At 37.3% G+C, this 27,087-nt stretch overlaps 1 protein-coding gene across 2 annotated transcripts; it reads left to right on the top strand.

Moving 5' to 3' along the window:
• The first annotated feature begins 876 nt into the window (after positions 1-876).
• On the top strand, positions 877-22,332 carry cmya5 (cardiomyopathy associated 5). Of its 2 annotated transcripts, XM_049470682.1 has the most exons (13): positions 880-1,295; positions 4,692-9,162; positions 10,603-10,698; positions 11,608-11,841; positions 12,976-12,998; positions 13,351-13,472; positions 13,756-13,890; positions 15,027-15,173; positions 15,454-15,601; positions 17,590-17,723; positions 17,898-18,012; positions 18,200-18,376; positions 19,045-22,332. In XM_049470682.1, exons 1-13 carry the CDS (start codon positions 1,198-1,200, stop codon positions 19,295-19,297), a joined length of 6,153 nt encoding a protein of 2,050 aa, XP_049326639.1. In that variant the 5' UTR covers positions 880-1,197; the 3' UTR covers positions 19,298-22,332. The 2 variants fall into 2 exon arrangements, 1 of the variants encoding a protein (XP_049326639.1); XR_007428947.1 differs by lacking the exons at positions 12,976-12,998; positions 15,027-15,173; positions 15,454-15,601; ... (2 more) ...; positions 18,200-18,376; positions 19,045-22,332 and having other exon boundaries at positions 877-1,295; positions 13,756-13,844.
• Positions 22,333-27,087: the final 4,755 nt, after the last annotated feature.

The raw sequence follows: 27,087 nt of genomic DNA, 5'->3' as shown, positions 1-27,087 counted from the left end.
GCATGATTTAATAAAATAAGGGAATCTGTAGTTACATTTAGGGATTTTTTTTTTTATTGAAATAAATTATAGGATTTTTTTTTTCGTTTGCAGAAAGGAAAAATATTGACTGCATGATTCAGAAAATTATTTATTATAAATTGAGGCTTTTTTTCTACATGTTTATAACTATTTTCTGTGTAATAACTGATTTATTAGCCTGGGAACAGCCCATTAACTAAAATTGAAAAAAAAAAAATGTCCCTCAGGTTCCAGTCTTGATGCTCCAGCAGCTGGGTGGGAATATGACATTGACTAAATTAACTAGTTTCAAACATAAAATTGCATGAAATTTTTACCATGTTTCTGCTGGACTAGACTTTTGACTGAGATTCCTGCAAACTTGTTTTCAATCAATTGAGTGTAATTGTGTGATGTAAGCAATAGATAGTATGGGTATGGGTTAATGTTTATAGTATCATGGTGCGGCGAAACAGAAATGTAATGTCCTCACATAGTAAAATGATGTGGAAGAGGATGTAAGCTACCAAACACCAGCATTTGACCTGTTACAGCAAGGCAAGCAAACCAATCAATTGATTGGTGATGGTCAATGCAGCAAAGTACAATCCTGCTATCGTCCCCTTCCACTAATCTCTAACAGTAGCCACCCAGCCAGGTTTGTGATTCCTCCAAATTCCTTGGAACAGCTCTGACCAGCATTGTAATTGTACTGGTACTTTTTTCTTCATGTAATTACTTCTAGGCATGTCCACAGTGCAGGGGGTTTTCTGCTCAGGGTTTGTAGGTGGTGAGGGTGTAAAAGGAGGCTGTTTAAGGGGGTTAAATTTAGCACTTGGCAGGACAGGAGTGCAGCAGGCCTGCCCCTTCCAGCATGGAGGACTGAGGCTGTGTCCAATTACACACAGCAGAGCTCCAACAGTAAATCATGTAAACTGCTCAGCTCACAGTTTAACCCCTGATCTGTGTATTTCCCTGCTTTATAGTGAAATCAGGGCTCTAATGCTGGATCAGTGTGAAAGTAATCAGTGCAGCCGGTAGATGCTGTTTGCAGATGGCGCGCGCCCTGGATGATTTGATGTCTATTTCGAGCACGCGCTGAGTAAGGCGAGCCCAGCTCCGCGCGCCGCGCTCCAAACACGAAGCTGCGCTCCTTCAGACCAAACATCAAATAAGTTTGGCCTTTTTTTGGAGGTAATGGAGACCCGCGGAGGACTCTGGCCGGAGCACTTGGAGGGAGACGGTGCTGAGGCTGCCAATATTGACGACGAAGAAGTTGAGGAGCTGCACAACAGGTAGGTCAGGTTTTTTTTTTTGCTTCTTTACCAGTTCCCTCACCAGTTCCCTCACCATTACCCTCCAGATAGCACTGCTGCTGAGCCTCTTCCAGGCCAAGACCTCACCAGCCTACTTATAGCTGTTGTTTTTCTTCCTAGTCTGAGGCGAATTTGGTTTAATAATGTTTTTTAATGGTTACAGCTACATTTGTAGCCATTATAACCAGTTTAACCTGTCTAGAATGGCTACAGTCGAGCTTTTAACCCATAACTTTTATAAACTATTTTATAAACTGTCTATAAAGGCCTTTTCTAAAAGCATTCTTCCACTAAAATCCACTTTTTCTTGTTCTTTGTGAAATACAATAGGTCACTCTATATGCTACATATGAAACTGTTTCTCAACCCCCATTGTCTGCAGTAGCTAGTAAAAGAAAATATTTAGAAAAATGAGTCGATCAGGAAAAGCAAAGTGTCTACCGCAATTCATGGCCTCGCCCACCTCAGCTTGGGACCGCCCACAGACAGAGCTGAATCTGGGCTGTGGCAAAGCCGACACTGGCAGCTGAAGAGTTTACAGCTAGTTAGCATTAGCTATCTTGTGTAAGTAACTATAGGTTTAAATTGGATCTCCTGTTGATTCCGTGTTTTACCGAGACCTTAATTATACACTAGGGAAGCACGGTTTGACAAGGTAGCAAAACTCGAGAGAAGAGCCTTCGCTCTCCCCGCAGCAGTTTTACATTATTACATTACATTACATTACATTTGGCAGACGCTTTTGTCCAAAGCGACTTACAATAGTCAAGTACAATGTAAAATAAGTTTAAAGGTAAAACATCTTTGGATAGGGATAAAAGGAGGTCAAAGGGGAATAATAGGATAGAGGAGTGAAGGAGGGGAAGAAGGAAATGAGGTTAGAAGTAGTTAGTTAGTTAGAGGTGTTAAGAGAGTAAGTGCTCTTTGAAGAGCTCTGTCTTCAGGAGTTTCTTAAAGATAGTGAGAGATTCTCCTGATCTGGTATTGGAAGGTAGTTTGTTCCACCATTGGTTAACTCTGTATGAGAACAGTCTGGATTGCTTTGTGTGAGTGTTTGGCAAAGCGAGGCGACGTTCATTGGAGGAGCGCAGCGGCCGGGAGGTAGCGTAAGCCTTCAGGATCGAGTGCAGGTAGGAAGGAGCCTGTTCTGTCATCACCCTGTAGGCGATTGTAAGAGCTTTGAATTTGATGCGAGCATCAACTGGTAGCCAATGGAGCTCAATGAGCAGCGGGGTGACATGTGCCCGTTTTGGCCCCGTTTTGGCCCCAGTTTGACATAAAGCAAAATTTAAGGGTTAATTTTACTTAGCACTCAGTGTATATCTTTACAACTAAGGCTGTGTCTCTGAAAACATTTAGTCCTTTGAGTTTTAGAGCTGTAAAATTGACTGGGGAGGAAGCCAGGTCACGTTCTCTGCTGCAGTGCTGTTAGCCAATCAGAGGCGATATATTTGCATGTATGAATATTCATGAGTAAGAGTCGAAATCCTGTCTTTCTTCAGAGACCACTAATTCAGTGATCTAAAGCAGGGATATACAGAAACACTAGAGCACTTTTCACCAAAAAAAACAGCTCACATGGCATTCATTTATACTAGAGACCACAACTAGACATTTAAAAATGAATAAAAAAATGATTGTTTGAGACCTTTAAAGCATTCAAACTGTTAAAGTAACTGAGCAGATAGCAGAGCTTTTGAGTTTCTTCCAGGCCAAGACCAGACCAGCCAACTTTTTACCTATAGTTTTTCTTCTTAGTCTGAGGTGAACTTTTAATAATGCTTTTTATGGTTACAGGTTCACTTGTAGCTATTGTAAACTGTCTATAATGGCATTTGAATACCATACCATAGGTTCCATTAGAAAGAGAACCACATAAAAGGCATTTTTTAAAGCATCAAAACTGTTAAACTGTTTGAATACTATAAATACACCTCCTAAAAGACAACAAAATTAACATCTTTTTAAAAGGTTATTTAAATAAAAAAACATGCAGAGAAGAAAGGCATTTTTTAAGCATTTGAACTGTTACAGTAGTCTACAAACATCATCAACCTGACCAAGGTAGGCTACCTGTTTGTCCAAGATGTGACCACAGTGGTCAACCAGCATGAACTACCAACTTTAACCTGTTTTTTTTCTTCTTAGTCTAAATTTAGCTGTATTTATAATGGTTACAAGTTCACATATAGCATTTTCAAACTGGCCAAACTAGTGGTTCAATTAATTCCTAAATAAATTGAGATAGCTGATAGCTGGCATAAGATGTGCTTCTTCACCATTTCCCCTCCAGATAGCACCACTGTTTATGGTTGTTCAGGCCAAGACATGACCAAACACATTTTAGCTGTTGTTTTTCTTCTTAGTCTGAGCTGAATTTGATTTGGGGCATATTTATGGCTACAAGTTCATGTGTAGCATTTGAACGGGCCCAGTGGGTTTCCTACTAAAAAACAGCTCAGGACCAGCTTTTGTTAATAGCTTGTTTAATATGTGCTTCTTTACTAGTTCCTCTAAACATAGCACTGTCTTTAAAGCTTTTCCATGCCAAGAGATTTTAGAGGTTGTTTTTCTTCATAATTTGAGGTGAACTTGAATTTTATAGTTACAAGTTCATTATAAGATAGTATACTGTTTACAGTGGCAACAATTGAGCTTGTAACCAAAGTCAAGAAATCATTATTATTATTTACATAAAAAAATCATGGATGTATATTTCTCAAGCTAGCAATTATAAGCATTTAAATAATATAAATACACCCCTAAAAATGTGGCCTTTTTGAAACAGTACTGAAACCATGACTTTAGCTGGTCTACAAGGATCAATGGATAATGGGGAAATGGATAATGGGTGTAGAACCAAGGAGGTGGTCATAATGTTATGCTTAATGTATGTATATACTGTAGTTCTTTACATAACCTTTTGAGAATGGCTCCGGTTATGTTTCCAAAGAGCCCCATTTTAAGGATATGTGTTTACATTCTTAAATTCTTTCATTTTTACATTTTAAGATCGTATTTTTTCTTGTGCCAATATCTCCAAAATCCTTGCTTCCATATGTAAATAATAATCACACTTGACTTCTCATATTTTCTTTAAGGGTGCATCTAATATCAGACTTGATAGCCATCTTCTCAGAACACAAGGTCTATGATATCCAGGTATTCCATCCTGCCAGCAAGAACAGTTGCAGAGCTACAAATCTCAGTCTCCCAACATCCAATCATTAGTTAAGCACTCATCACTCCAATGCCATTCTCAAGTTCCTGTACCATGCTCTCAAGTATAGGCTTACGTTTTTTGCGTCAGGTAGCCTATCAGTTGTCACCTGGTAATGCTTTTCAGTGTAACTAACACAAATCCTTTTCCAACAGTTTAAAGGAAGTCGTCCAAGACCCGTTTGTAAAGCCCAAACTCCAATGCCTGATGGTGGACCCCTCCTTTTCTATGGTGACAGTCCAGAGTGAGGACAGTGGTATTGTATGGGAAACGGCTTCCAGCAGGTGCTCCACCCCATGGGCTTCAGAGGCCAGTTCCCCGTCAGATGTATACAGCTTGGAAAGTTCAGGGACCCAGGGTAATATCGTGATCATCATGGATGAAGACAAGATCAAGAGGAGGAAAAAAACAAGCAAGGGAGACAGGTTTCGGAGGCGACTGTCAGGTGCTGCAATAGGAGAAGAAAGACCTGCAATGGTTGAGGTTTCTGTGCCAAATGTGAGACCAGAGAATTCTGAGGATGGCCAGTCTGCAGAGGCCAAAACAGATAAGGATCAAGAACTCTTTAATCTGATTTCTGAAGGTTTCGAAATCCTCAACATTGTTGTACCATCAAAACTTCCTACCGTGGACGAGGAGGACAGTACTGAACTGACAGACAATTTGTCTTACCTAGAGGACTCGCCGAAAATCAAGTCGAAATGCAAGCAAACTGAAATCGCAGAAACTGAAGTAAGCTCTGAGGATGCAACCACAGAGGGTCAGGAAACAGACGAGGGTCAAAACGTCTTATCTCAGGAGTCTGCTGATCAATCCAAGAAAGAAGAATCTGATCTGGACTATTTAGAGAAATTCACCTTGTTGGATGAAACTGCCCCTTGTGAGATTCCTGAAAAACCAGAGCCTGAAAAACAAGTTGCCCAAGCCGAGGAACCTCAACCTCAGGTTCCCCAAGAAAAGGAAAAGGTGGAAGAAAAACTTGACGAGGATTCCTTTGTCATCATCAGTGATGTTGAAATTGCAAGTGAACATCTTGACGAGGTGTTTTATGGAGCAAAATGTCATGAAGAACCTGAAATCTTATCTCACCGTAAGGAGGATGGAAAACATCTAGAAAGACAGAGCTCTAAATCTCTCAAAGAGTGTGGAGCAACATTATTTGGCAGTCAGGAATGTATACTTACTCCTGTTTATCTCCCCTCGGGACCTCCCAAGATCATAGATCAGAACCTCCTTGATGAGCCAAGGGCATTGTCCTATCATTACTCAGATCTTTACGAAGACGCTGTTGGAGATAGGAAGAGGGAAGATGACTTTTCAGATGTAGAAAGTGTCATCTCAGAAAAATCATTCAAAAGACGTTTTTCTGAATCTGACGACGATGGCTATCTAGAGAAATTCACTTTAAAAGATCATACTGAAGCAATTGAAGATACACCGGATGAAGATATTTCTGACAGTGACCGAATGATATGGCCACAAAATAAATTTGAAATGACTGGTTGTTTAATTCGTGTCGAGCCCAAAGAAGAGGAAGTACCCGACAGCCAGTCAAAGTTAGAGGGCAAACAAGTGGATGTAAAAGTGCAGATTCAGCCTCCGGATTCTTCCAAAGACTGTGAACCTTGTGGGGATTTAAAAACTGGCTGTGCAAGAGTTGAAAAAGTCCCAGAAGCTTCAGAGGATTGTGAAGATTGTGGCACAGAAACTGGCTGTCCAGTAGCAAAAATCATAACACCTGGCCAACATTTTCAAAAAGTAGAAACAAATAAAGCTGTGTTTGTAAAAGCTGAAGTTAAACATGAGAGAAGTCATGTTCCTCAGAGTGTAGTACAAGAGACTAAAGTTAAAGAAGAAACTAATAAAGAAGCCCTCCCCATACCAGAGAAATCTGTGAAAAGAGACATTACAAACAAAGCCAAAGATGTCACTGATTGTACAGTTGAAATTGAAGAAACCATTATTATTAAAAAGGAAAAGGTATCAGGTAAAGGACACCAACATAAGACAACACAAGAAAGTGCTAAACCTGATTTAGTGGCAAAAACGGATGAAAAGGTGCTTATTTTACCCAAACCTCAAAAACAACTTCCCGCAGTTGAAAAGGAAGTTCCAGTTAAAGCTCTTGAACCTGAAAAGAAAGAAATGGACAAGACCAAGCCCTCAGATGAAAAGGTGCTTATTTTACCTCAAAAAGAGGTCCCTCAAAAAAAAGTGCCTCCAAAAGAGATCCCTCAAAAAGAACATCCAGTAGTTGACAAGGGCGTTCATGTCAAAGCGCCTGTACCTGAGGTAGAAAAGACCAAACCCTCAGAAGAGAAAATGATTATTTTACCTCAAACAGAAGTTCTTGAAAAAGAACATCCTCTAGTTGAGAAGGACGTTCATGTCAAAGCATCTGTACCTGAGAAAACTGAGGTAGAAAAGACCAAACCCTCAGAGGAGAAAATGATTATTTTACCTCAAACAGAAGTTCTTGAAAAAGAACATCCTGTAGTTGAGAAGGACATTCATGTCAAAGCTCCTGTACCTGAAATAACTAAGGTAGAACAGACCAAACCCTTAGATGAGAAGGTGCTTATTTTACCTCAAAAAGAAGTCCCTGAAAAAGAACATCCTATAGTTAAAAAGGAAGTTCTAGTCAAAGCTCTTGTACCTGAAATAACTAAGGTAGAACAGGCCAAACCCTTAGATGAGAAGGTGCTTATTTTACCTCAAAAAGACGTCCCTGAAAAAGAACATCCTATAGTTGAAAAGGAAGTTCTAGCCAAAGCTCTTGTACCTGAAAAAAGGGAGGTGGACAAGACCAAACCCTCAGAAGAGAATGTGATTATTTTACCTAAAAAAGAAGTCCTTGAAAAAGAACATCCTGTACTTGAAAAAGAGGTTTCAGTTGTTGCTCTTGCACCTGAGAAAATTGAAGTAGAAAAGACCAAGCCCTCAAATGAAAAGGGGCTTATTCTACCTAAAAAAGAATGCCCTGTAGTTGAAAAAGAAGTCCCAGCCAAAGCTCTTGTAACCGAAAAAACTGAGGTAGAAAAGACCCAGCTCTCAGATAAGAAAGCAATAGGTTTAGAACGTAAATGTGAAACAGAAGTTATTGAGAAAAGTGAGGTAACGTTACCTGCTCGTGTAAAGGAAAAGGTGATAGTTGACAGTGAGAAGCAAAAAACAGTTGCAGATAAAACTATCGTCCCAGAGGTGGATCTAGGCAGTGTTGAGGCAAAAAGTGAGGCTACAGATAATGAAGTCAGAAGGGAGCTTGAAACGATAAGTGAACCAAAAGCTTCAGAGAAAGCACTGGCAAGTACAACAGAAATGGCTGAAAACAAAATGGTTGAAATCAAGGAAAAAGTTGAGGAAATCGAGAGTATGGAAGGAAAAATTCCAACAATCGAAAGCAAAGTACCTGATGATCATGAAAGTGTAACAGTAATTCATAGTAAGAATGACGTCACCCAAGATGAGAAGGATGTTTTAGTGAAGGAGCAAAGGAAGACGGAGGCCGATGTTAGTCTGAAACATGAGCTGCACAAAGATAAGAGCCACGAGAAAAGAGAGGTTGATGAAGAAGTTGTTTCAATTGATGTGCTTCCTCAGGAAATTCCTGCAGCACTTCTACCCACTGTTGCAGAAAAAGTCCCAAAAGCTCCAGATCTCTTACCAGCAGTAATAGTGATGCCACCAGTGCTTGATGAGGAGGTGGGGAAGAAAGATGAGAAGCTGGCAGATGCAGTTACAAAAGAGACACTTGTTAAGACTGAGAGGGATGCCAACAAACCAGTTGCACATATCCCTGATGTAGAGGCAAAGACGAAAGTTTCAACCAAGGCTGCTAGTGTCTCTACACCAGTACCATGTGAAATTGAAGTGGTACACAAAGAGACAAAAAGTGAGATCAAGGAAGATGTAGCTGTAGACCTTACTCGCAAAGAAGGCACTGGCCAAGTCCCTGAGCTAGTGCTTCATGCTGCACCTACTGAGGTTAAAGTTGATGCATCTAAACTGGCAGAACAGAAGACAAACGAAAGTACAACTGAGATCAAGTCGAAAAAAGTTCTTTTAAAGGATACCCACAAAGAAAATATATGGAGAACCTTCGAGCCCATCACGCCTTCTCCTCCAGTTGAGATGCAAGACTCGTCAACAATGAGGGTTTCACCGTTAGAAGATGAGGAGTTTGTTGAGAATGGAAAATTAAAAAGGGGTACAGGTCTCTTTTCAACTCTGCGGAGCTTCACCCCACATGAAGACCTTTCAGGGTTTGGCTGTGACACAGCAGAGCTTGATTTGAGCAAGGAAATCACTGAGGAACCAGACTATGAGATGGTCTCTAAGCAAGAGGCAAGACAGTCAGAATCTGAAGCAATTGCAGGTACAGAACATCTGAAACCTGATGTTCTTGTTCAAGATAAATCTGCTGAGGAGACACTGGAAGAAAGTTATGACTTTATTGAGGAATTGGATGGTGCCCAGGAGTCAGAGCTTGGACGTTTGATTGAGGACATAGAAATTCAACCAATGGATGCTTTCTGCCTTGTGTGCCGTTGCCCGATATTGATGAGCGATGCTGGACACCAAAATCATGAAGTGTCGTCTTTGGATAAGGCATTTGAAGATATCAAGGTATGCCTAAAAGCTTACTCTGCTGAAGAACGCAGCTCAAAATTAGATTTTTCTGGTTGCTGGTATTTGACCTATAACAAACCTGGTCATGCTGGTTGTCCAGCTTGGTCTTTCTGATAATGGTGATTGTCTAGTGTGGTCAAACTTGGTCATACTGGTGGTCTAGTTTTACATACCCTACCAAAACATACTGGTCAAGTGGTAAACTGGTCAACCAGCTGGACCACCATGACCTAGTCATGCTGTTTTTTTTAGCAGAGTAAACACACTTGATATCTCATGCTGTAACCATGTGTAAAAAGCCTCCATGAAATAATTTCAAGACAGCAACCTGACATCTGATCTGTGCCATATTTTCTCTGGTGGAAACTTGGAACAAGAGGTCACCAACCAGTATTATGTTTGATGTAAAGCCAGTGGCTTTCTTCATTCTTTAAATTTTGTATATCTTGTATGTTAAACTCTAGATCATATAAATCTCAGATGCATTACAGACTTGTCTGTATTATATAAAGACAACCAAGGCCCAACTCTATTTTTTAATTTTTAATTTGTACCCCTTTTCTTTTGTTTCCCTTGATTCCAAAGGGAAGTGGATAAAACCCTCCCCTAAGAAATGGAACAACCTTTCAAATCCATGCTAACCATGCTGTGTTACATTTAAGCCATTATATCCTTTCAGAGGACAACCTTAATTCCTCTGTGATGGTTGTAGTTAAAGTAGGATTGAAGTAGAATTGTGTTGTTCCACCTTAAATGCATCATCCTCATGTGAAAGAATGTATACTTCCTGCATACTTCTTGCAGGTTAAATGGAAAGTGGAGCTAGCTAGCAAGCCACTGAGATGCACTACTCGTGTTTTTTTTATGTTTTTATGAAAAAAAAATCAGCATTGGAACTACACTAAAATCAGTAAAAAAATTATTTATCTTTTTCTTTCGCCACCATACCATAATTCAGATAACCCTTTGTTATCTGTGTGCAATCAAAAAATCTCTATTTGGTGGCCATATAGCCCTAATACTTCACCCTACTCCTCTTTCCCAACAAAAAAAAACAGTACACCTTACCCCTAGGCATGAACTGGCAAAACAGAGGGGTGGGGCTGTGTGTGGTAGAGGCAAGGGGTGAAATGGGTTTGAGCACTGTGGAAACTCCATTGCATTGCTGCTAATGGAGTTTTCAGCATTCTGTGAGTCAGCCTGACACACAATGATCTCTGCATAGCGTAACTCTCTTAAAATAGACAACTGATCTATGATTCATCATCTAAGCTGCATTTATTCCCAGAACATTCCTCAGGCAGTCCAAAGGGTAGCCATTTACATCTGTATAAAGCAAAACACAAACATCTTTTGTCTTATGCTTGTTTAGAGGTCGTCCTCTTAAAATCTCTCTATCTGTGTCCAACTTTGATTCTGTTTCGGTACTGTTTTCAGAGTCAGCTGAGTAATTGGATTTCGGTTTTGCAAGAAAAAGCGGAAAACATTGAAGACATGGTTTCTGAACTGGAGCTGGCTTACAATTCAGTGGAGGTAAACTGATTCTAATGTCTAAACATGCTTTGAATGATTTAGTATTTTATTAATTTACTTCATTATATTATATTGGTAATTATATTTCATTATATTGTAATAGGGCTGCACAATGTATCGTTTTAGCATGGTCATAGCAATTATGTACAGCCCCAAAACACAACATTTACCAGTATACAAAAAAAAAAAAATTTAAACAGTATACAATAAACAAGGACATAATTTAACCACAAACAAATTGTAACCTGGATAGCAACTGTTATTTTTATGTATAAGATCCATGATATAAAGGGAATATAATGACTTCTGGAGCAATCTAGTACAAATCTCTGCATTTTTCATGCCTCAGATATCATAATATATTTTGCAGAACATCAACATATTGCAATGTCAAAATATTGTTTGCAATATTGTAAAGCTGTACATTGAATTGCTTATCTAAGTGCACTATATGTGCAGAGGTATTGGGACACATGCTCATTCATAGTTCCAAAATAAAAGGTACTGTTTTTCTTGTAGTAACTGTCTCTACTGTACAGGGAAAGATTTTTCTAGATTTTGAGTGATTTCAGTGAGAATTTAATAGGTATTTAATAGGTATTTAATGGAGCAGTATCATACCAGAGAACACACTTTTGCTGTTTCACATCTCAATGTTAGGGAACTTTAAACCCCATCTAGCCCATGTCTGGCAGTGAGTCCTATTCCATTGGCAATACTTATCCAATTTCTTTTTAAGGTAGCTAAGTGCTTCGACTTGAAGGGTTTTCACAAACATTTGGACATATATTGTATACATCTAACATGTATCTTTTATTCATGTTTGTATATTAGTATCTGCACGTATAGATATACTAGCTTCGTTAACGAAGCTGATAAATGCTTGCCTTATTGTTGTGCTCATCACAGGAGCACTGCAAGGACAGTGAGAAAGCTGTGGATGAACAGAATCAGGAAGTGCTGAAGCTTGTGATGGATCAGTATAACGAGATGTCTCAGGCTATGGAGGATGAGAAGAAGGTTAAGTTGGAGCAACTCTATGACCAAATAGTGTCTTTCCAATCAAACATCGACACGGCCAAAGAGACCATGGAGCAGACTGCAAAGGAGATGGAGGAGACGGAAGACTTAGCATTTGCATCTGTAAGTTTTCATCTGTGTTAATATAAACAGCTCTGAAAAAAATAAGAGACCACTTAAAAATGATGTGTTTCTTTGATTTTACCAAATTCAAAACCTCTGGAATATAATCAAGAGGAAGATGGATGATCACAAGCCATCAAACCAAGCTGAACTGCTTACAAATTTGCACCAGAAGTGGCATAAAGTTATCTAAAAGCAGTGTGTAAGACTGGTGGAGGAGAACATGCCAAGATGCATGAAAACTGTGATTAAAAACAAGGATTATTTCACCCAATATTGATTTCTGAACTTGTTTTTTTTTTTTTGCATTATTTGAAGCTCTGCATCTTTTTTGTTATTTCAGCCATTTCTCATTTTCTGCAAGTAAATGCTCTAAATGACAATATTTTTATTTAGAATTTGGGAGAAATGTTGTCCGTAGTTTATAAAATAAAACAACAACGTTCATTTTAATTAAACATAAACCTATAAATAGCAAAATCAGAGAAACTGATTCAGAAACTGAAATGGTCTCTCTTAATTTTTTTCAAAGCTGTATAAGTGCAAAACTGACAATTTCTTACAACGTCACTCTGGTCCACTAGAATCTCGTGGTACAGCATACACATATATTTTAGGTTGTTCTATAGGATTTAATGTATTTCTTTTATTTAATAAAATGTATTGAAATGCTGTGTACAGAGATAATTACTCAATAAAAGAGGCAATTATTTATTAACACTTTTTTTAGGTCAAAATGAGCACTGTACTGTGACATGCCAAAAGTCATAGGATAGCTGTATTTAAATTGATCATGAAGTGTAACCTCTGTGGATGGCTTGGGAATGTTGGTTGGAGGTTCGTTAGGTTGCCTAGCCCTACTGAACGGTTATTTTTAAATACTAAACAACTCTAAGCACATAATCACATGAATAATTCATTGGGTTACTTTTGGTACTTGTTATAACCTTGTATAGAGAGTTTTTATATGGCTATAAAATTGTTTATTTCTTAAGGAAACAGCACCTTAATATTAACAAATAAAGCAAATTTAATGTTGCTTGTATGGTTTTACATGACTTGTTTATTATGTTCTGCTGAAGAGATTTGATCAAAAATGTTTTTGTTTTTTTTTCACATTCCTTTCATTCCCAGTCATACAAAGAAATTGACATGAGGTAACCAATGAGTGTGCTGGTCTTATTATAATGATCTTACTAAACTGTATAACAGTGCTTGACATTGAAACATGCTTGAGGTGAATGTGAATAAATGAAGAGTTCTCTTGGTATGTTTAAATAATAGCACTTATCTGTTTTTGCAAATTAACTCCTTAGGAATATGAATATTGCTGCTGATGATGATGATGATGAAGTTTTGAGGTGTGTGACTGCTTGCTATGCAAGGTTTTAATTCTGCCTGTGAGTGCAAGAGCATTGTGGTGCTGAAGAATATGAGTTGAATGTGTGCTGTTCAAGATCAGTTGCTTTGATGCTTTTTCTTACATTCATGCTGATTGTATTGTGACAGGCTAAAAACTGCTTTGGAGTCCACCATGTCATTGGAGCTCGGCCCACGGGGTCTGCTTGTGTTTGAAGACTATGCTAAAGGCACCACAGCAAACGAGAAGAAGAACAGACAAGTTATTCCAGGTAAAAAAAAAAAATGTCATATAGTGTCTACTGTTATGTCCTACACTATATGGACAAAAGGGGCCTAGAAATATTTGGACATACAGTATATTTTACATTGGATACACGTAATGTAAAGCTCCATATCTGTATCTAAAGGCTTTTCTTAGCACTGTGTGTACCGAAAAACATATTACAGTATGTGCAGGCTCTAATCTCATTATAGTTTTTTTTTCACAGAATTGTATATACTGAAAAAATGCTGTAGCTGCAACTCTTCTGTCGCTTTTCTTTTTCTTTATAGTGCCTCAGCAACCCCGTCTTCAGCCCCAGGAGGCCAATTCTGCTACGAGCACCTCTGTCACTGTGTACTGGACAATCAACGAGGGGGACATCATCGACTGCTTCCAGGTCTACTGCATGGAGGAACCGCAGGGAGGTGAGATGAAGGCTATTAAAGTCTATTAAAAATACTGCCTCGGGATTCTGAGTAGCACAACTGCCTAAGTATTGGCTGTATCTTTAGGAGATGAGCAGTTTGATTCATGGAAATGCCACATTCTATTTGTGGCCAGGAGACCCAAAGAGAACAATTGTCCTCTTTTCATACAACCCCAAATTAGGGGTATTTTTTTTATACATTTACTTTGACCTTTATTTAATTGCAGACTATATAAACACAGCACATATTGCATGTTTTGTGTGGTCACCTTCATTTTAATGGTTAATATTCAGTAGCATGTTTAAACACAACTTCTCATGTAAAGTTTTTCTTTATTTCTTTATATAATTTTTCTTCATGTATCTTAATTTTCCACATTGTAGATTAATATTAAATATATAAAACTATCAAGGGACACTTATGGAATTACAAAGTAACCAAAAAAATTGTTTGGCCTCCACAATCCTCATACCTAAACCTAACTGACACTGGTAATTTGGGATCACCAGCAACTATTGTTCAGCTCTCCAGGAACTCCTTGACGTTGAGAAAACTATTCCAGGTGACTCTCCCTCAGACCTCTGACATCAAAACTAAATGTGGTACTTAGAAGAATCTAAAGGATAAAACATATTCTGTCTACAGAATAATTCAGTATGTTTTCAGTATTAAATTCATCATTAAATAAATCATAAAGTAAATAAACATTAGATGAGATGTGATGAGTTTTTGCATTGCAAATATTTTGCATTTTAGGCCTTAAAGACATTCCAAAAAAGGTTTAGAGCAAGTAAAGCAATTTAAGGTTAATTATGAGGGAAAATAAAATGATGTGCTTTGACACAGATTATGTTAACAGGTTATTGTAATGCTGATTTAGTTTAAAAGCAGTATCCATGAAAGGCTGTGTTTCCTGTTTGCCAAAATTATCAAAGGTGTTTTTTTTATTTATAAAAAGCAAAACATCCAATATCTTGGGTTTAAACTGTCTGCAGTGTAATAAATGTCAAAGTAAATGAAAAAAAAAGGGTTCATATTTTTGTTGCGGATGTATTTATTAGCTGTATTATAGAAGTTATGTTACTCTAATTGGAGCTCTTGTGTATTGTGTGCTTCATATAATCAACCTGCAGCCGTGTCAGAGGAGTACAGAGTGACCGTGAAGGAGAGCTACTGTAACCTGGAGGAACTGGAGCCAGATAAGTGCTATAAGGTGTGGGTGATGGCGGTGAACTACACTGGCTGCAGCCTGCCCAGCGAGAGACTGCCGTTCCGAACAGGTCAGTGGGTTGCAGCTCTATTTTCGCGTGTGTGTGTGGGTGGGTGTTTGTGCGGAATTCAAATGCAGAATGCAGCGTTCTGCTGAAACACTTGTAATTGGTGAGGATCTGTGAAATGTCTACACTGGCTGCTTCAGTGATTGCAGAAAGCAGCGGATTAAATGCAGAATACACAAGCTTACGCTCTACTTCTTACAGGATTAACACAGTTAATCGTTCAGAGATTAATTAATCCACACGTTTATTTGTGGTATTAATGCATTGACTGGATGTGTTGCAGCCCCCTCTGTTCCAGTGATCAATCCCGAGGCCTGCACAGTGCTGTGGGACTCTGCCACTCTGCGATGGAGCTCAGCTCAGCCCAGTGCAGTGGACAGCTTCACTCTGGAGTACTGCCGCCAGTATGCTATGGAGGGAGAGGGCCTCAGGTATGGGACAGATATTTTACCATATTCACAATGGTGCATAGCTTTTCTAAACTAATGATTTTTTTTTTTTTTAATCTTTTTTTACGTTTAGCATTTGGTCTAAACTTAAAACTAACACTAATTACACTAATTAGTTGCACAATTCATAGTGATTAATTGCGATTAACCAAATTTTCCATATTAACATTGAAACTTTTACTAATGGATAATATTTAAATGTTAAATAAAATAATTTTTAACACAATAAAACAATAAGATTTTATGTACATTAAAAAATGTTTGTTTAATTGTATCTTTTTAACTTTGAACACAGATTGTCCTTTATAAACTGTTTTCAAGTACTAGTTGAATCTCATGTTATGAGATTTAGTTTCAGTAAATAAATAAATAAACAAATACACTAATACATCACCAGGCTTTGTAAAAAGAGTGAATTAAACAATAATAATTTTTGTAAATGTCACTTTTAATCTGTTCAAAACCTATTCAGAGCTCCTCCTAGTGGTTGAAAATCCAATTCTGTTGTGTTTGTAACTGTGCCTCAATTGATGGTAAAATGGAGAGACCTTTTCACACTCTAATGTAGTGATGAGAGGTGAAATTCACAATATTGACACTCCCACTTGATGTAACAGCATAACAGAGCCTCTGATTGGCTCTGTTCTCCTGCACCCTCCTTAATCCCTACCTCCACACTCATTAATTTCCTAATATGCATTACTGAAACTGTATATACTCTTTACTTTTAAGATCTCAAATCTTAGAAAAACTAACTTTGGCAAAAATAAATAGTTTTTATTTATATTTTTAGCTGTCCATAGTGTCAAATGATGATGCTTGCTCCAAGGTTGGGGAAGTGGGTGGTGAGAATTAACACAGTTGGTGTTGATGCCTCTTTTCAATTTGGAGACACACTCTCGACCACAGGGGGAGCAAATTTGGCCTGATGTTGGGGCGATTCCCGCTACTCGCTGGTGGTGTTGGGCCCTATGTTAAGTCCTCCTGTGCAGAAAGGTGTTTATTTTTTGTGCCACCTTGGATTTGATTGATGTTGCAGCACTTCATGTGTTCCTTATGGTAGTCCTTATAGTGCCTTTTCTGATCACCAGCAGCTTGTTCTGAGTTGCTTTGTTGCCTATACAGTGTTTGGTGAGGTAGGTGATGAATATATGAATATATTCAGACTATACAAATAGTGTGGCCCACCCGATGCTAATCACATATTAATACACACCGCTTATAAATGTATGTCTAATTTAAAACAAATTCAAAATGCAATAAAGGGTAATAACAGAGTATGACAAACTGTTTAATCATGTCAGTCGAAATGGAGGTCATCATTCAAGTATAATGATAATACTAATACATTTGTAACACTTAACCATCAACATGGAGTACCACAGCAACCACTTTGTGACAGAACCTGAGAAACCACGAGACACCATAGCATCCAACTATGATGCTATAGCAACACTTTGGCAACCATCATGGATACTAATGTACCAGAAGATTTTACCTGAAGTTTAGTCCCGATGTACTGGACAAACTTTACACCAAAGTTTTATACCGAACTGTTATTCAACATGTTATGGAAAACCAATAGATTCACATCAAATTATTTATTTGTAGTCATATTAAAACTTAAGAATGTTCTCCTGTAAAGATACCTGTATAAAGATACCTGTGTTTTTGTTGGACAAACAAAATATGTAATACCACTGTCTTCTCACGCATCGTACAGTCTGTTCTATAAAGTGCCAACAAATAGCAGCAAGCTTTTGATGCAGAATCTTAGGTAACACTTGCGTTCTCTCCCACATAAACAGCCTCAAGCAGCACATTCTGACCTCTTCAAGCTGCTGTTCTCCAATCCAATCCAAATCCCAAACTCCAACTTTCTAATGGTTTTACACATTTATGCACCTCAACAGCACTTAGAAGCTGCTTAACCAGATTAAGCCGACTGATAATGAGCTCTTTTCTCACAGGTCCATATCTGGGATAAAAGGCTATGAGCAGAAGGTCCTTCTCCAGCCCAACGAGAACTTCCTCTTCTACATCAAATCAGTGAATGCTGCGGGAGCCAGTGAGCAGAGTGAGGCGGCCCTCATCTCCACCAGAGGTCAGACTTACTACCCCATTACCAGTCCAGGGTTTATGGGATTTGAGCGCTTTGTTCTGCTCTGAATGTAGATTACAGTAGAATATGGATTAAGTTGTGTTAATGGGTGCCTAAATTCAGTTGACCACAAAAATACACTCACTGCTTAGGCATATGTTGTATGTATCTGTTCAGGTTCCAGGTTCCATTTACTGACTGAAACAGCAAATGCGGTTCTGAAGGTTTTCGAAGACAGGAACTCTGTGGAATATCCTCAAGAAACCTATAATCAGATGTCCACACTTATTGAGTAAGAGCTTTTTATGTGTTTGATACCTTCATGGAGATGATTCAGGTGCACCTACACTTTGTTTAAATGTTTGTGGATACCCAGCTAGTGTGTGTCTGTGTGTATATATGTGTGTATATATATTTATATGTCATTTATCTAACTGGATTTTGAATTGTAATTTGATTGCTTATTTAAATCCCTGCAGATGTCCAGCAGTGATGGGAGAGCTTTTACCCAGAGTTGGGTATCACTACTGGGAAACAGTGGTGGCAGACTGTAGAGCTTACCGCATTGGTGTAGCCTATCAGACTGCTCCACAAGACAGCGCAGTGGGAGACAACAGCGCCTCCTGGTGTCTACATTGTGTACCAACATCCATCAGGTGCTCTACTGTGAATTATCATATATTTTTACATTTTATACACTTTTACACAGAGGTTTTAACAATATAGGAAATTTGACAACACCCAGCACAACATTTTTATATTTATTAACTACTAAGCCAAGGAAAGTCTGATTTTTAAGGCCCAGAAATGTCCCTTCTTCTATTTTTTTTAATATTTCTGATAGTTCTTCATAAAATAAGACATCAAAACATCAGAAATTATAATCCCAAATTATACACTGCCCCTTAAGTAGTGTACTGTGAAAGAGTATTAAATGCAATAGAACAGAGCATTATATTTGTAACAAAATATTATATAAGCTTATTCATATCTTGAAATCTTAAATCTAGTGCTGTCTACATGCAGACGTTGGAGTGTAAAGGGATATTTGATATTCAGTCAGAAATTGACATTTCCATAAAGCTCAATTAGTGTTTTTTAAAAACTTTGCTCTCACTATAAACTGTGTTTTTGCCTGGGCAGGACAGACAAAAGAAATCTATTTTTAAAAGTATTCAGGAATTGTATAATCTTTAAATGTACCCAATTCTGTATGTGGTTGTTTTTAATTTTTATTATTTGGGGGGTGTATTTTAAGCTTTAAAAACACAGTGTAGCCTATCTTACTTTTTTTTTTTTTTTTTTTTTTTCATTCCCACCTCAGCTGTAGGTTCGAGCTGCTCCACGACAAAGTAGAGTCTGACATCTTTGTGATGGACGTCCCTCGTTCTATCGGCACTCTGCTGGACTTCACACAAGGTCGTCTGGTCTTCTTCAATGCTCAGAATGGACAGTGCCTGGGCTCCTTCCAGCAGTCCTTCCGTCAGCCTTGTCATCCTGTGTTCGTGCTGGAGACAGCTGGTAGACTGGAGCTGAAGATGACCATGGAGGTGCCAGAGTTCGCCAAGCACTGGTAGCTCACAGACACACAAGGATCCAGCGTTATGTCCTTGGTCTTGTGATGAGTCATGTGCCAGACTGCAGAGTGTGTGTGCGTGCCTGTGTGTGTGTGTGTGTGTGTGTGTGTGTGTGTGTGTGTGTGTGTGTGTGTGTGTGTGCGTGTGTGTGTCAGAGTGTGTGTTATGTGGGAGTAAAATTATTCTCAAGACAGGAAGATTTAAAGGTTTGAGCTTTTTATTACATTCAGGACATGAGACACTACTAAAGGACACACTTTACACATGCATTTCTGGACAAGCTGAGCGATACAGAAATGTCACTGAAAGTGAAAGCTGCATGTGGATTGAGGTGGTAGAGTAATTTATTTTACATCAATGTGACTTGTAGTGTTGTGCAGTTCTCACTAGCACTGTCCAGCCCGCTTCATCAAAGTTGCAGAGTGCCGATTCTGGCTTACTGAACCTCAAGTGTCAAAGATAGTGATACTATTCTTCCTGTTACAGGCTGCTGGAGCATCAGTATGATTTGAAGGCAAAAGTGCAAAGTGATGTTGCTTTAATGATTGTTAAGGTTATTAAAGCTAAAGCAAAAAAGTCATTTGATTTAGTGCAAGACAGTGTTGAATATCTGAGTGAAACCTGAGACTTGTAAAGTAATCTGAAATTAGCCTAAGAGTGAGAAGTAAGGAATTTGGGTTTGGTCATATGATTTATCAAATTCTTGTGTTTGTAAATAAATAATAAAAAAATTGTTGTACATTAGCAGAAGCAGGTACATTATCTGTACTATGAAATAGTATTTATTTAAAAATTCTAGATATATTGTTCTATATTAAGGAGAATAGCGGATAAAGATTAGAGGTTTAGTCTAGTAGTAAAGTAAATTGCTGTGATATTTTATATTTATTTAATTTAGCAGATTTTAAGCAAACATTTTTAGCATTTTTGTTAGCAGTGTAAACTTAACTTAAAATTATTGCAATATATGCACATGTATGGTATTGTTTGCATATTTACACACTGACAATTATAAGATAATGGGAAAATTCATATTGGAATTATTTGATATTTATATAATAAATGTGATGAAGAATGAATCTGCTGTGAAAAGATAAGATTAATGGAGATTAGACTTAGTTTACACTAATTTTCCTGGATTTTACTCTTTTAATCAAGTAAATGCTGTTATTAATGATTTAATTTAGCAAACTCTGACTATGATGATGCATCTTAATCTAATCTCACAGATCATTAGATTAAAGCAGCTCAGTGGATGCTGCAGTAAATCATTTTCCACATAAAGTTCTGACTAGCGGTGATATTTTAGTTATTTTAGTTTTTGGATGGATTTTCCAGAGAGAATAAGTAACTAAATGTTCCTTTCAATGGGAATTATCGATTCAGAATGCTTAATCCTTAATTTGTAAACTGCCTCAAAAAGTTTAACTGCCATTAGATCCGGCCGATGTGGAAAAATATAATTCTTACGTTGATATAAACAATATTAAAGCAACAGATCAAATAATTATTGTCCAGCTCCAACTGCAGTCAATTGTATAATATAAGAAATTACACCCTATGACAGGTAAAAAAAAATTATGGGTTTTAAAAAATTGCAGAAATTATTTATGCAATTAAAAATATTCTTAATGAAAGCAGTTTGTTTTTTTGTTTACCTTTTTTCTTATGAAGTTATGTTGCTTGAAAAATTCTAAACAAGGTATTTTGCCTTATGTTTAAATGTTTTTGTATCCAGTTATATCCTTCATTCTACACTATCCTCATATTGTTCTCATGTATGTAAAACCTTTTTTGTTTAAAAATGATTTCCCTTTTATAGATGTTACATGTTACAGATATTTAAGATATATAGAAACACATGCTGAATTATTTAGTAAACAAAAAGTGTTAAACCAGAATATGTTTTATATCTTAGAATCTTCTAAGAAAGTACTACATTTATATTTGAGGACAGATCTGTACACTCTTGGTATTTTAATTTCAGTGTCTTTATGAGTTAGAGTCACCTGGAATAGTTTTCTCAGTATCTTGAAGGAGTTCCTGGAGGTGCTGAACTATAGCTTCTGCTTTAACTTCATGCTGTGAAACTCCAGCTCATCCCAAATCACTTCAAATCACCATCTCAGTTCATCAGGTTTAGATCAGGGGATTGTGGAGGACAAACACTTTTTTACTGTTTGCTGCATAATTCTATATATTCCTTAATTGATTTCATGCTTGTAATATTAATCTACAATGTAGAAAATAATAATAATAATAAAGAAAAACATTGAATGGGGTGTGTCCAAACTTTTACTGTTACTTTATATGAACGTTAAATCAGCATTTACAAAAACAAACGCTTTATGTTGAACAAGACTCTACAGAATAAAAGGTGTTTATTTACATTTTTATCAGATTGGAATCTGTCACACAACTGAAAGCTCTGTCAGTAAAATCAGCAATTTCTTTTTATTTTTTTCATTTTATGGCAACCTCTCTAAAAAAATACAAATATATATTTATTAATACATACACTTTTTATTTCCAGCACTTTTTCAGTGTGAAAGAATTTTATTGTATTGGTCTCTTTAGTAAGAAAGGCCATTGTTAACATGTTGTGCAGCCTTAAGTCTTTTTGGACAGTTTATCTAATTTCAGTGTATTATTCTGTCATTTTAAAAGTGATTTTGTGCTATTTTTGTTGTATTTTAAAAAATGGTTTTGTTTGATTTTGCATGGTGAAATCAGCCTGTGCCGGATGTAGCCTCTATTCAGCTTCAGTATTGTTTCTGGTTTGTTTTACTGGTTGTGTGGACTTTACTGAGAGTAAATTATCCTAAATTACTGTCTTCCCAAATCTAGTGGGTTTTAATATTTTTTTTGTTCTTGTTTTTTTTTTTTTTTTTGTATTTCTTATTGGTATTTGTCAATAGTATGGAGAATTATATTTGTTTCTATATTCATTAAATTTGGGCATATTTTTGTATTTGTGTGGAAAAAAAATAAATATTTTAAAAATGATTGGAAATAATAAAAATAAAATACTACCACATTAATTTGTAAGCAATTTCTGTTTTTGTTACAGTACTTATTTTACACAACAAATTATGTACTTATTTTGGAGAAAATATTAATATGATCACAGGTATCATATCAACACCTGGTTCAGCTGCTAATAGAATTGAACGGATCTACAGGTGCGCCGGCTGGGAGGAGTCCAGGAGAAATCTGGAACCAGGCTGCCATCTTCAGACTAGAGCTCTGTCTCTTTCAATTCTGTAAGCTTACGTGACCAGGTGAATAAAACTGTTCAGTTGAGGAAGTTAAAAGCTCTGTGAAAAAGTGTTTATTTCTGTTTTTTTTTTTTGTTTGTTTCTTATTTATACCACTATCATCAATAACAAGATTTTTTTTCTTTAATTTAATTTTGGATGGAGAAAGGTTCAGTATATCGTACAGAGACAATCATTTCAGTCAGCAGTGTTGATATAGAATCTATTAATAAACAAACTTACAATAAACTCCAAAATGAAGTCCAGTATACTCCTAGATTGAAACACAATAGTATTTCATGTGTTCATGAGTCAACCTTGACCTGCCAGGTTGGAGTAAATAAATCAGAGTGAAAAGAAATGTGTGCTTATTTTGGCAATAAATCTTACGTCGTTAAAAAGCCGGTTCATTTTTCTTTTAAATGGAGCCACATATGTAAGGAACTTGCATTTGTGGAATGAGGTTAACCCTTTAACAGGCCAGGATTTTTGTCAGGCTCTTTCCTAAACATTTTAAAATCAACATTTTCCTGAATACAAATCAAACAGTTCATGTCCTCCAAAATTTCGTAATGTTTGTCTAGTTTTTACATCTATTTTCCAACATTGGAGCATCATTGGAGTCGAGTGAACAGGCAGCTTCTCCAAGTGTCCTGTAGATTTAATCAAATTCTCAGAATTTAAATCATTTTTTTTATTGCAGAAAAAAGGGTTAGTATCACCTAACATACTTTCGAACGAATTACTGCCACCAGCTCCACTTTGGCTACTACGACTCATGAAGCGACTCAGACGCCACGCCAAACAATTAGCTTAAAATATTAAGCGCATTAAGTACATTACATTTTGTATTTTTTTTACATTTTAAAGTAAACCTAAAACACTTTAAAAAAGTTACACTTACAATGAATTCCATTCAAAAATATTTCAGTGACTTTAGACAAAAAAAAAGTTCGGATTTTCCAGACCAAAGGAAAAAAATATATATATATCCCATTTAATAAAATTGTATTACATTCTATAAGCAAAACGATTTTAAGCAATTTAAACAAACCACAGACCATTACAGAAAGAAAAACTCCATCAAGCAAAATGTTCATTTTAAACATTAAAACACCATTTTAAAAATTACATCAGACTCATGCAAGAAAATGTACCAGACATTTCCTTGACCGGTGTTGTGCCGAAATCCGACTCCCCGCAGAATCCGACTCCCCTTCGCGGGCGCGCGCATGACGTTAACTTGTTGGCGCAACTAAGAGACTCGCGATTTTGGTCACTTCTGTGTGTTAATTACGCTTTATCTTTCATTTTCCTTCACATCAAACAGCACAGTGTAATCAAAAGCCAAACGAGGACTCTCATTGTGATTAGTTTGGGTAAACCAGGTCAGTTTAATATAAGGAATACACAATGTTTCTCGCAGCATGCTTTTTAGTCATAAAGATGAGTTTTACATATTAAACACTGTTTTAAGTCACAACTGTGAAGTGAAAACACAGCCGACGGTGTGTCATTGCACTATACGCAGACTTTTTTTATTCTAGTTCACACTTTACTGCATAACAAAGTCGCCTGAACCTAAAAATGATAGTAGCAGATTTATGTAAATAGATTTGTTTTGAAATGCTAGTAGCTTTCACATTCACTAGGATAACTTGTTAAAATGATGTTCATCTTTTGCATTAACATATGAATGATTCACTTTTGGTGTCTTATCTTTCCTTGTATAGTAAACAATACATACCAAAGGCTTTATTGGGGGTTGTATAATTTTGGCAGTAGAGTATGTCCTGTGATGGATTTTACTCTTCAACAGAGGGGCTTCAAATGGGGGGAGTATAATTTTGGCAGCATAATATTTTTATGCCTGCCGAAATTAACCCCCACCCCCTATGATCTCAGCTCTGCAGGGTTCTAAATGTCATGTAATTTATTTTACATACATGTCCTGGTATGGAGAGTATGTCCTGTGATGGATTTCACTCTATCTTTAACAGGGGGGCTTCTAATGGGGGGAGTATAATTTTGGCAGCATCATTTTTATGCCTGCCGAAATCATACTCCCCCTATGATCTCAGCAGTGCAAGGTCTGAAGGTCATGTAATTTATTTTACATACATGTCCTTGTGTGTAGAGTATGTCCTGTGATGGATTTCACTCTATCTTTAACGGGGGGCTTCTTAAGGGGGGGAGTATAATTTTGGCAGCATCATTTTTATGCCTGCCGAAATCATACTCCCCTTATGATCTCAGCACTGCAAGGTCTCAATGTCCTGTAATTTATTTTACATACATGTCCTGGTGTGTAGAGTATGTCCTGTGATGCATTTCACTCTATCTTTAACAGGGGGGCTTCCAATGGGGGGAGTATAATTTTGGCAGCATCATTTTTATGCCTGCCGAAATCATACTCCCCCTATGATCTCAGCAGTGCAAGGTCTGAAGGTCATGTAATTTATTTTACATACATGTCCTGGTGTGGAGAGTATGTCCTGTGATGGATTTCACTCTATCTTTAACAGGGGGGCTTCCAATGGGGGGAGTATAATTTTGGCAGCATCATTTTTATGCCTGCCGAAATCATACTCCCCCTATGATCTCAGCAATGCAAGGTCTGAAGGTCATGTAATTTATTTTACATACATGTCCTGGTGTGGAGAGTATGTCCTGTGATGGATTTCACTCTATCTTTAACAGGGGGGCTTCTAATGGGGGGAGTATAATTCTGGCAGCATTATTTTTATGCCTGCCGAAATCATACTCCCCCTATGATCTCAGCAATGCAGGGTCTCAATGTCCTGTAATTTATTTTACATACATGTCCTGGTATGGAGAGTATGTCCTGTGATGGATTTCACTCTATCTTTAACTGGGGGCTTCTTAAGGGGGGGAGTATAATTTTGGCAGCATCATTTTTATGCCTGCCGAAATCATACTCCCCCTATGATCTCAGCACTGCAAGGTCTCAATGTCCTGTAATTTATTTTACATACATGTCCTGGTGTGTAGAGTATGTCCTGTGATGCATTTCACTCTATCTTTAACAGGGGGGCTTCCAATGGGGGGAGTATAATTTTGGCAGCATTATTTTTATGCCTGCCGAAATCATACTCCCCCTATGATCTCAGCAATTTAGGGTCTCAATGTCCTGTAATTTATTTTACATACATGTCCTGGTGTGTAGAGTATGTCCTGTGATGCATTTCACTCTATCTTTAACAGGGGGGCTTCCAATGGGGGGAGTATAATTCTGGCAGCATTATTTTTATGCCTGCCGAAATCATACTCCCCCTATGATCTCAGCAATGCAGGGTCTCAATGTCCTGTAATTTATTTTACATACATGTCCTGGTATGGAGAGTATGTCCTGTGATGGATTTCACTCTATCTTTAACGGGGGGCTTCTTAAGGGGGGGAGTATAATTTTGGCAACATCATTTTTATGCCTGCCGAAATCATACTCCCCCTATGATCTCAGCACTGCAAGGTCTGAAGGTCATGTAATTTATTTTACATACATGTCCTGGTGTGTAGAGTATGTCCTGTATGTCCTGTGATGTATTTTACTCCTGTGATGTATTTTTGTCCTGTGATCTCAGCACTGCAGGGTTCTAAATGAACTATAATCATGCTCAAATAACCATTAGACAAGAGGGCAGTACAGAGACAGAAAATAGCACAAGAAAAAGATTTTATTTACATATTTATCTAAAATTGGAACACCACAAATACAAAAAGGGTCAAATGCAAATAAAACATAAATATCTCTGAATAGAAACTAAAATATTATAACAATAATTTAACTAGTTCAAATTGCTACTTAAATATGTACATTATTTACACTATATTGCAACTAATTTCAGGTTGATTTACATCTTTTCTTCAACTTGTCATTTTAATCTGTCCTACACGCATCACAGATGTAGTCCGTGTCCCCGGCAGGCTTTTTAACACAGCTGTAATGAAACCACCGTGGGCAAAGCTCACAGCCAATCTAAAATTTTGAATACAGACATATGTATTAGCATTGTTGGTATTAGCATTGTGACTACCTTATATCAGAATAATGTGTCACATGTAAACTGAGTTTGATTGTAAAGAAAGTATTTAAGAACTTTTACCCAGTCAGTGTCTTCTTGGGCATTTTGCATTTCTCCACAGAAATGGCACAGCTCAGTCAGGGCATCTTATAAAACATTATTAAACACAGACATTATTGTTGTTGAACAAAAGAGGTGTGTAGTCAATTTTAGAATAACTGTAGACTTAACATTTTAATGGTAGTTTCAATTATTACTACTTGCTACTAGTTTGAACTAGTTGCAATAGAAGTACACTTACCAGTTCTTTGAAGGAGCACAATAGCTATTTCCTTTCTTAGGTCCTCCACATCCTTGACATTTGTGGAAAAGGAAATAGGCTTGTCCTTCAGGATGCATTCGGCAAACTGTAAAAACATAAGTAATGCATTTTTTCCAATGTAATCTAATAGATAGAGTGACAACAATAAACCGTGTATAAATAAAACTT

The sequence above is a fragment of the Astyanax mexicanus genome, chromosome 22 (assembly GCF_023375975.1).
Source record: "Astyanax mexicanus isolate ESR-SI-001 chromosome 22, AstMex3_surface, whole genome shotgun sequence".
Classification (NCBI taxonomy): Eukaryota; Metazoa; Chordata; class Actinopteri; order Characiformes; family Acestrorhamphidae; genus Astyanax; species Astyanax mexicanus.
This window is presented reverse-complemented; position numbering and strand designations above follow the sequence as displayed.